At 55.6% G+C, this 8,981-nt stretch overlaps 1 protein-coding gene across 1 annotated transcript; it reads right to left on the bottom strand.

The window, feature by feature from the left end:
- Positions 1-4,055: 4,055 nt before the first annotated feature.
- LOC123784649 (uncharacterized) lies at positions 4,056-7,598 on the bottom strand. The gene is made up of 3 exons (XM_045786007.2): positions 7,121-7,598; positions 6,474-6,698; positions 4,056-5,899 (listed from the first exon to the last, which is right to left on the bottom strand). Exons 1-3 carry the CDS (start codon positions 7,314-7,316, stop codon positions 4,701-4,703), a joined length of 1,620 nt encoding a protein of 539 aa, XP_045641963.2. The 5' UTR covers positions 7,317-7,598; the 3' UTR covers positions 4,056-4,700.
- Between the last annotated feature and the right edge of the window lie 1,383 nt (positions 7,599-8,981).

Raw genomic sequence — 8,981 nt, 5'->3', positions numbered from 1 at the left:
CATGTGATGCCTAAAAAAAGAAGAAAAAAGAAACTCACCTTTCAGAGTCCTTATGAGGGACAGTTATCAGATGGTAGAGTGGCTTGCCCAAAACCTGTTAGTAAAGGCAGGGATGAGATTTGAACCTAGAATGTTCTCCACATTCCCCGGGCAGCTCTAAACTGGGTGCAAGGCTTTGAGATTAATTTCTCCTTGTTTCATGCTCAGTGAGAGGGAAGTGACTGGCCGTGCAACCTTTGATTACAGCACACATGGACTCCACCTTATGGACTAATGGAACCCAGCCTTTGCCTCGAATGTCGTTGCACCATAAACCCAGACTCCAGCAAGCAGTGTCAGTCCTGGGAGAAAGTCATGTCATGGATAATGAAGGAATCTTACCTTTTTTTTTTTTTTTAAGATTTTATTTACTTACATGAGAGAGAGAGAAAGCAGAGAGAGAGAGGGAGAAGCAGGCTCCCCGCTGACCAGAGAGCCTGACATGGGGCTCAGTCCCAGGACACTGAGATCATGACCTGAGCCGAAGGCAGACTCTTAACCGACTGAGCCACCCGGGCGCCCTAAACCTTACCTTTTCTTTCTTTCTTTCTTTCTTTCTTTCTTTCTTTCTTTCTTTCTTTCTTTCTTTCTTTCTTTCTTTTTCTTTTTTTTTAAGGTTTTATTTATTTATTTGACAGAGAGAGAGACAGCCAGCGAGAGAGGGAACACAAGCAGGGGGAGTGGGAGAGGAAGAAGCAGGCTCCCAGCGGGGGAGCCCAATGTGGGGCTCGATCCCAGGACACTGGGATCATGCCCTGAGCCGAAGGCAGACGCTTAACAACTGTGCCACCCAGGCACCCCAAACCTTACCTTTTCTTAACAGATTCATGTAGTCCAGTTCCAGCCTGTCTGTGCCTGGTGAGGTAACTCACTGGAACCTTTCTGATTACCTCTATATCCTGTTCTCTGAAGGAGGACGTCAAGGCATCAGAGACCTTTACACTTTCTACATCTCCCCCTCCCCCTTCCCTCTCTCTTCTGCCTCTACTCGCTCTGTGTGGCTAACACTTGGTGACAAGGGATATCTTCCATCGTAAGCTTCACAGCACCCACACTTCTGGAATTTATCTAATACTGGACATGAACTGAGGGGTCCTGATCTCCAAGGGGGGAGGCTGGGGCACAGGTCTCCCACACCTTGGCCTCGCCATGTTTGGGTTTTGGGGGGTTTGTTTTGTTTCCTTTTTTGTTTTTTTAAAAACAGCAAGCAAGCATAGGGCAGGGGGGCGAGGGACAGAGGGAGAGAGAACCTTAAGCAGGCTCCACGCCGTGTGGGGCTCGATCTCACAACCCCGAGCTCATGACCTGAGCCAACATCAGGAGTCCGACGCTAACTGAGCGAGCCACCCAGGTGCCCCTTGGCCTCTCCATGTTCGCACGATGGCTTCACCGGCGGGCTTTCTGGGCAGACTTTCTCTCCCCGCGCTCAGGGCCGGGAAAGGGCCTCTCATTAGCGTGGATGTGCCCGTGGGAGGGAGACGCAGGAGGAGCAGATGCTGTAGTCGGGGCAGGTGTGGTTTCCTGGGTGTGTGCGCGTCTGTGAACAGCCAAGGGCGCGTGGCACAGGCACCACCTACCTCCCCAGCTCCCGGTGGCCAGCACCTGTGTCGGGGCCTCACGGGCGCACAGGGCCCTGCTCGGGCGGAAGCGGCAGGTGCAGTCAGGACACAGGTGTGCCGGGTGTGGAACAGCTGGTGCTAGACCACGTGAGCCCTCTGGGAACAGGGGACACTGCATGAACCCCCCCCACACACACACACACGGACACGGTCACCAGAGTGGATCCGCCTGCGTCTAACAGTGAGGGGACGGCAACAAGCCACCCACAGTCCAGACGTGTACAAAGCCTCTTCCTTAGGGAGGGGGCCAGCGCCCTACTTTTTCAAAAGCACCAGCCACGCTGGGGGCAGGGGAAGATGGTCCGGCCTGGGTGGTGGGGCTGATGGCGGGGCAGGTCCCTGCACGGCGACAGCAGCATCCGTACTGTCACAGGGAGAGGCTGCTCGGCACAGCGGGCCTGCTGGGGGCTGGCCAGGAGGAAGAGGACAGCCCAGACATGGGCACGGTTTCTTTGGAGCCTGACAGCACCGTTATCCTGTGGCTCGGGAGCCCTGAGGCCCCCCCACACACAGCCCCCCAAGGTGAGCGCCCTCACTGACCTCAAAGGAGTCTTGTCGTGCTGCCTTATAGGGTAGCCCCTCTCGCACAGGCTGCATTAAGTGCCTTCACCCCCATCTCTCCCTTCTTTTCTTTACTCTTGCTTTCTGCACACACAAGAGAATTGGAACTAAAGATCATGGGGTGCTTTGACTTACCACAGACTCACCCTGTTCATCCAGGGCAGAAGGACCTAAGGGTGAAGCCCTCACCCAGCGACGGCCCACCCGCCTCCAGCAGAAGTTTCCCATTTTCAGAAAGAGGACCATCCCTTCTCACTGCAGGCCTCCGGAACTGTAGAGGTTCTCATACGGAAGGGCTAAACTTTTTTCAGAGGGAAGCTGGCACCTTTTCCTGGTTCAAGACCTTACATATGGACATTTCAGTGGAAACATTTCTCAAAAGACACACCTCGGTGCCTTTGGAGCACACAAGAACACCCTATTTTCATCCTAAATGAAAGGTGGCAAGTCATTAAATTCTACAGAGGGCTCTAGGCAGGTTCCATGGCAGGATATGCCCTGAGAAACGGGCAGGCCAACAAACCAAAGTGAACCTCTGGCCTCTTTCCAAGGCCCGTGCATGTTCCAAGAACCATGCATGCTCTCTAGGCTTAAGTTAATTAAAATGAAAAACTCACTTCCTTGAGCACATGAGCCACATTTCAAGTGCTAAATGGCCACCTGTGGCTAGTGGCTTCTGTGTTCCACAGCACAGATAGAACATTCCCGTAATTGAGGAAAGCTCTATTAGAAGCTATAACCTAAGTACTCAGAGGAGTGAAGGCAAAAGACCTCAAACCCCAACTGTTGCCTCTCTCCGATCCCCCGTTGGGACCAGCGGGACCTGCTACCCTTGAACACAAGGAAGCCTCCAGGTCTGGGAAAGAAAACAGTGGAAGAGAAGGTTCGTCAGATTCTTACGAATTGGGGTCTTTAAAGAGAAGGGTGCAGTGTAGGTGTGGCTGGGTGCCTCGTCCCCTCCTCGGGATCCTCGGCCTCGGGGCTTCACACCGCCTTCTTTCTCTCCAGCCAGGAGATGAGGGCAGGTTTGGGGCCTGCGAATCCTAGGGGAGAAGAGGCCGACAGCGGACAGGGTGAGAGGTTGGAGCCTAGACAAGGCGCTTCCTGTGCAGGGGTGGGTACAGCCTCGTGAACCCAAGCACAGAAAACCCTCCCCAAAATCACACTCAGACGCATCCGGACCGAGGCCTAATGGTACCCCTTTGCGCTAAAAGGCGGAGAAGGGGAGGGCTGGGACCCTTCGGTCACGCCCAGGTGGTCCGGGGTCCCCCACATCACATCCCTGCAGAGGGCCCAGTGCGTTGCAGCAGATCCATAAACCCTTCGCCCTCTACGATGATGGCACCGTGGGGCTTCACGCCCTTCTCCCACCCGTGCACGGTCATTGGCTGGCGCGGGGCAGGAAGCCAAGAGCCGCGTTCTGATTGGGACTCGGCCAATCACTCCTTGGAGGGAAGCCGCCTTCTTCCTGGAGCGCCAGCCAACCCGGGGCGCGCATCCGCCGAGCACAGGCTCCGAGTCCCGCGCGGTGTTGGGCCAAGTGTGCGAAGGGACGGCGGTGCGCCCACAGCGCCGCTCTTCCTCCCGGGCCGCTTCGGCCTCGGCCTCGGTCTCGCCAGAGCCCCATCTGCGTCGCTGTGGGGGCTCCCTGCCGCCTCGGCACTCAGACTTGAACGACGCTCGAACTTGGATTAAGCCCGCCTGAGCGCTGCTCTAGGAGCTGGGTGCAGAGCAGGGAGCTAAACAAAGTGTCCCTGGCCATGGACGTTACATGGCTGTCCACAGCCTTCCAGGTCCTCGGGTCTCCGCTGGGTTGGACCCAAGGTTTAGTCCCAGAGCACCTGCAGGTCTCCGTGTCTGATGATGATTATACGTGCCATCTCCAAACATAATGCTGGGGGCTAGAAAGAGGTGGCGCTAAGGGTGCCTGCTCTCGGTGGTGCTTACATCTACTATATAAGCAAAGGTCTGGGTGCCTAAGCCACAGGGACACACTCCAGGGAATTATGGGGCCGTCTCTCCCCTCTGAGTTGAGCCCAAGAAAAAATAAGCATTGTTGAATCACTTCAGGAAAAAATAAGGCAATAATACTTTCTAACTTGCTGTAACATATGAAAGAGCTAGGAAATTTACATTAAAAGCTGTTTTCAGCAGGGGTGATTGGGTGAGGCTGTCCTCCGTATTCAAACAACTCTACTGTAACGTGCAAAGCTTGGAAGGATATACACAAGTGAGAAATATTGCACTAGACAGTTTTAACTGAATATATATTATTTAATCCTCACAACCACCTTGGGGGCAGTATTAATGTACTCATTTTATAGTCAGAGACATGATGATGCGAGGGATGAGCCAAGATTGAACAAGAGATAAACTGGTTCAAAGCCTATGATCTTCCTCTTACATTCTGGCTCCTGGTCCAAGCTGAAATTTGTTCTCCTGAGATCTAGAGTTAGGGGACACGCGGAGCTGACACTCGCACTACTGGAACATATTGGGAAAATGTCGGAAGTGTACTGATGGTTCCTGACCCTCAGGGACACGGGCCTGGGCTGGGGGGGGTAACAGAGGTCTGCCACCCCTCTGACTTGTCCTGCCTGTATGATGGGTCCATTGGTGGGCTTCCAGGGCACTCTTTCGTTTAAAGGTTTTCCCACACTGGGAACAAGGGAAAGGCCTCTCAACAGAATGGATGCGCCTGTGGCTGTTGAGGACACAGGACGAGGTAAATTGGTGCCCACACTCGGGACAGGAGTAGGGCTTCTCCCCTGTGTGTGTGCGTCTGTGGATTGCCAGAGAGCCGCTCTGCCGGAAACAGCGGCCACAGTCAGGGCACTCATAGGGCTTTTCCCCGGTGTGAATGAGCTGATGCTGGAGCAGGTTATTTTGCTGGGCAAAGCGGGCACTGCAGTGGGCACAAGGGTAGGGGCGCTCACCGGAGTGGACCCGCTGGTGATTGGTCAGGAGGGAGGGGTAGGCGAAGCCCCGACCGCAGTCCGAACAGATATGGGGCTTCTTCCTAGTATGGGCACGCTGGTGGATAGCCAAGAGGGAAGGGTGTGTAAAGTGGCGTCCACACTCAGTGCACACGTACGGCTTCTCCCACCCATGTCTGTGCCTGTGGATGGCCAGGGCCCCAGTCTGGCGGAAGCAGCGGCCACAATCTGGACATGAATACGGCTTGTCCCCCGTATGAAGCAGCTGGTGCTGGACGAGGTGAGCCCTCTGGGAGAACTGAACCCCACAAGGCCCACAGACATATGGACGGTCTCCAGAGTGGATTCGCCGATGCCTGACCAGCATCGAGGGGTAGGCAAAGAGCCTCCCACAGTCTGGGCAGGAGAAGGGCTTCTCCCCTGTATGGATGCGCATATGGACGGCCAGGTTGCCTCTTTGGCGGAAGCAACGTCCACACTGGTCACAGGGAAAGGGCCGCTCCCCCGAGTGGACCCGCTGGTGGCTGGCTAGGAGGGAGGGGTAGCTGAAAGAACGGCTGCATTCCAGGCACGGGTAGGGCCTCTTGGGAGTCTTGTTGCACGGCGGCCCAGTGTCTGTGGACAGCTGAGCCAATGGACGGCTGCAGTTCCTGAAACCAGGAACCAGCCTGGCCTTCTTCACAGGGACACCCTCATGCTCCTGGGCCCCGATTTTGCTGCTGGCTCCATTCTTTTTCTTGCTTTCTAAAGAGACAAGAGGATTGAAACGGAATTGTTGAGCGCTTGCACGATCATGCCTGCGTTTTCTCTCACAATGGGGAGATGGAGGTGAAGGGAGCAGCAGCAGGGCGTTCCTGTGTTCTAGACCCTGTTTCAGAGCCCCCAGGCTCATTTCAGGCAGCAGCTCCCCCTTCCATGGCCCACAGGCCCTTTTTCCCCCTTGGGTAGGACTTGGGAAATGGCAGTTTTGTCAGAAGGTGAGCGATTGTACTGCCTGCTGGAAATAGGCAATCACCTGTCGTGTTAAAGCCTCTAAATGCAGGCATTTCTCCAGGGACAGAGATTTCTCCAGGGACTGGACGGGATTGCAGGCCAGTGTATGTAAAAATAGCAGTCACCCCCTGGGCCAACATTACCGGTGTCACTGAGTGAACTTCTGGCCCCTTTCTGAAGTATGCAGACACTCCAGGAACATAGAGGAAGGCTCAGTACATTCTATCCCCAACTTCTCTTCCAGCTACCTAGCTGTCCTTGACCCAAGGAAGGCACCAGGTCTCGTAAAGGGAACTTTGAAAGAGAAGGCTCAGAGGATTCTTACCAACCGGGGCCTGTAAGAGAGGCCGTCTGTGGGAAGGAGGCTGTGGGAAGGGCCTGCCTGTGGCTCGCTCCCAAGAGATGCTGCAGTCCAGCTCAGCCCCACTTTCTTCACCTATCCCAGATCCTGGGTGCCTCGCCCCCGCCTCGGGATCCTCGGCCTCCGGGCTCCACACCTCCTTCTTTCTCTCCAGCCAGGAGATGAGGGCAGGTTTGGGGCCTGCGAATCCTAGGGGAGAAGAGGCCGACAGCGGACAGGGTGAGAGATTGGAGCCTAGACAAGGCACTTCCTCTGCAGGGGTGGGTACAGCCTTTTGAACCGGAGCGAAGACCACCCCCAACAGCAGAAACTCAGGCGCGTCCAGACCCGAGTCTAAAAATCTCCGTTTGTCCTGGGGCGCCTGGGTGGCACAGCGGTTAAGCATCTGCCTTCAGCTCAGGGTGTGATCCCAGCGTTCTGGGATCGAGCCCCACATCAGGCTCCTCTGCTATGAGCCTGCTTCTTCCTCTCCCACTCCCCCTACTTGTGTTCCCTCTCTTGCTGGCTGTCTCTATCTCTGTCGAATAAATAAATAAAATCTGTAAAAATAAATAAATAAATAAAAATCTCCGTGTCACCAAAAGGGAGAGAAGGGGCGGGCCGGGCCTCACCGAGCGCGCCCAGGTGGCCGTAGGTCTCCCGCATCACCTCCCGATACAGGGCCCTCTGCGCGGGGCGCAGACAGCCCCACTCCTCCGGGGAGAAGTACACCGCCACGTCCGCGAAACTCACGGCGCCCGGCCTCCCTCGCCCGGACCGGGTGTTCCCCTGCCCGCCGGCGAGGCGCGGGGACCGGGGCGGCGCCATGGGTCCAGCGCTTTTCCCTGCGGTTCGCCCTCGGGTCCGGGGTTCTAGACGCGGCGGAGCGGAACCCGGCCGGTGCTTGGGCTCAGAGCGCCTCCCAGGAGGCCCGAAGGGCACCAGGACCAGCCTCTCGTGGGGCCAGTGCAAACCCCTCCGGAGTTATTCTTACGGGTCCTGCAAGGACCTGGGTTAGAGCACCGAAGGATGCCAGCTGCCACGGCGGGAGCACGGCAGACGCTCACCCACCCCTCCGCTGCACCAGGGCTAGACACCCTTCGCCCTCAAAGATAATGGCACCACTGGGCTTCACGCCCTTCTCCCTCCCGTGCACGGTCATTGGCTGGCGCGGGGCAGGAAGCCAGGAGCCGCGTTATGATTGGGTCTCGGCCAATCACTCCTTGGAGGGAAGCCGCCTTCTTCGTGGAGCGCCTGCTAACCCGGGGAGCTCACCTGCCGAGCACCTGCTCCGTGCCCCGCGGGGTGTCGGGCCGCGCGTGCGAAGGGACGGCGGTGCAGCCCCGCTGCCCGGGTCTCATAGCGCCGCTCCTCCTCCCGCGTCGGCTCGGCCCCGGTCTCGCCAGAGCCCCATCTGCGTCGCTGTGGGGGCTCCCTGCCGCCTCGGCGCTCAGACTTGAACGACGCTCGAACTTGCATTAAGCCCGCCTGTGTTGAGCGCTGCTCTAGGATCTGGGTGCAGAGCAGGGAGCTAAACAAAGTGTCCCTGGCCATGGACGTTACATGGCTGTCCACAGCCTTCCAGGTCCTCGGGTCTCCGCTGGATTGGACTCAAGGTTTAGTCCCAGAGCACCTGCAGGTCTCCGTGTCTGATGATGATTAAACGTGCCATCTCCAAACATAATGCTGGGGACTGGAAAGAGGTGGCGCTAAGGGTGCCTGCTTTCAGTGGTGCTTACAACCCCGTGAGGTAGACACACAGATATAAAAGGTCTGGGTGCCTTAAGGGCTGGAAAAGCCCCGGATTGGAGCCAGCCGTCCCAAGGTAATAAAGACATCATAATGCAGTGCAGATTTCATCCCTAGCTTAGCTGACTTCTATAAGCATCTGAGGGCAGGCCTGTCGGCCTCTTGCATATTTCACCTCCGCTGACATCCTTTTTCCAACATACTGGTAAACCTGTGAAGATTCACGAGGAATCTACCATGAGAAAGCCACAGTAATAGCACTGACACACTCCAGGGAATTATAAGACAGTCTCTCGCGGGAGTTGAGCACAGAAAAAGAGAAGCATTGTGAATCAATTAGGAAGAAGAAAGCAAGCAAGCCAGCAAGCAAGCAGGCAAATAGCTCCTCATTGACTGAAACCTGGAGAAAGAGCTAGAGAAATTACATTGAAAGCAGTTGTTTAGGGGCACCTGGGTGGCTCTGTCAGTTAAGCGTCTGACTCATGGTTTCAGCTCAGGTCATGATCCCAGGGTGGTGAGACTGAGCCCCACGTGGGGCTCTCTGCTTAGTGGGGAGTTGGCTTCACTCCCTCTTCCCCTCCCCCTGCTTGAGCACATGCTCTCATGTTCTCCATCTAAAATAAATTGAATCTTTTTTTATTTTTTTTTATTTTTTATTTTTTTGAATCTTTTTTTAAAAAAGCAGTTGTTTAAAACAAGAATGATTAGATAAAACTGTTTAATATTTTAAAAAACTGTGCTGTT

This window comes from Ursus americanus, chromosome 2 (assembly GCF_024610735.1).
Source record: "Ursus americanus isolate L20-20 chromosome 2, mUrsAme1.1.p, whole genome shotgun sequence".
Lineage (NCBI taxonomy): Eukaryota > Metazoa > Chordata > Mammalia > Carnivora > Ursidae > Ursus > Ursus americanus.
The sequence above is the reverse complement of the archived record's forward strand: the minus strand, read 5'-3'. Positions and strand labels throughout refer to the sequence as shown.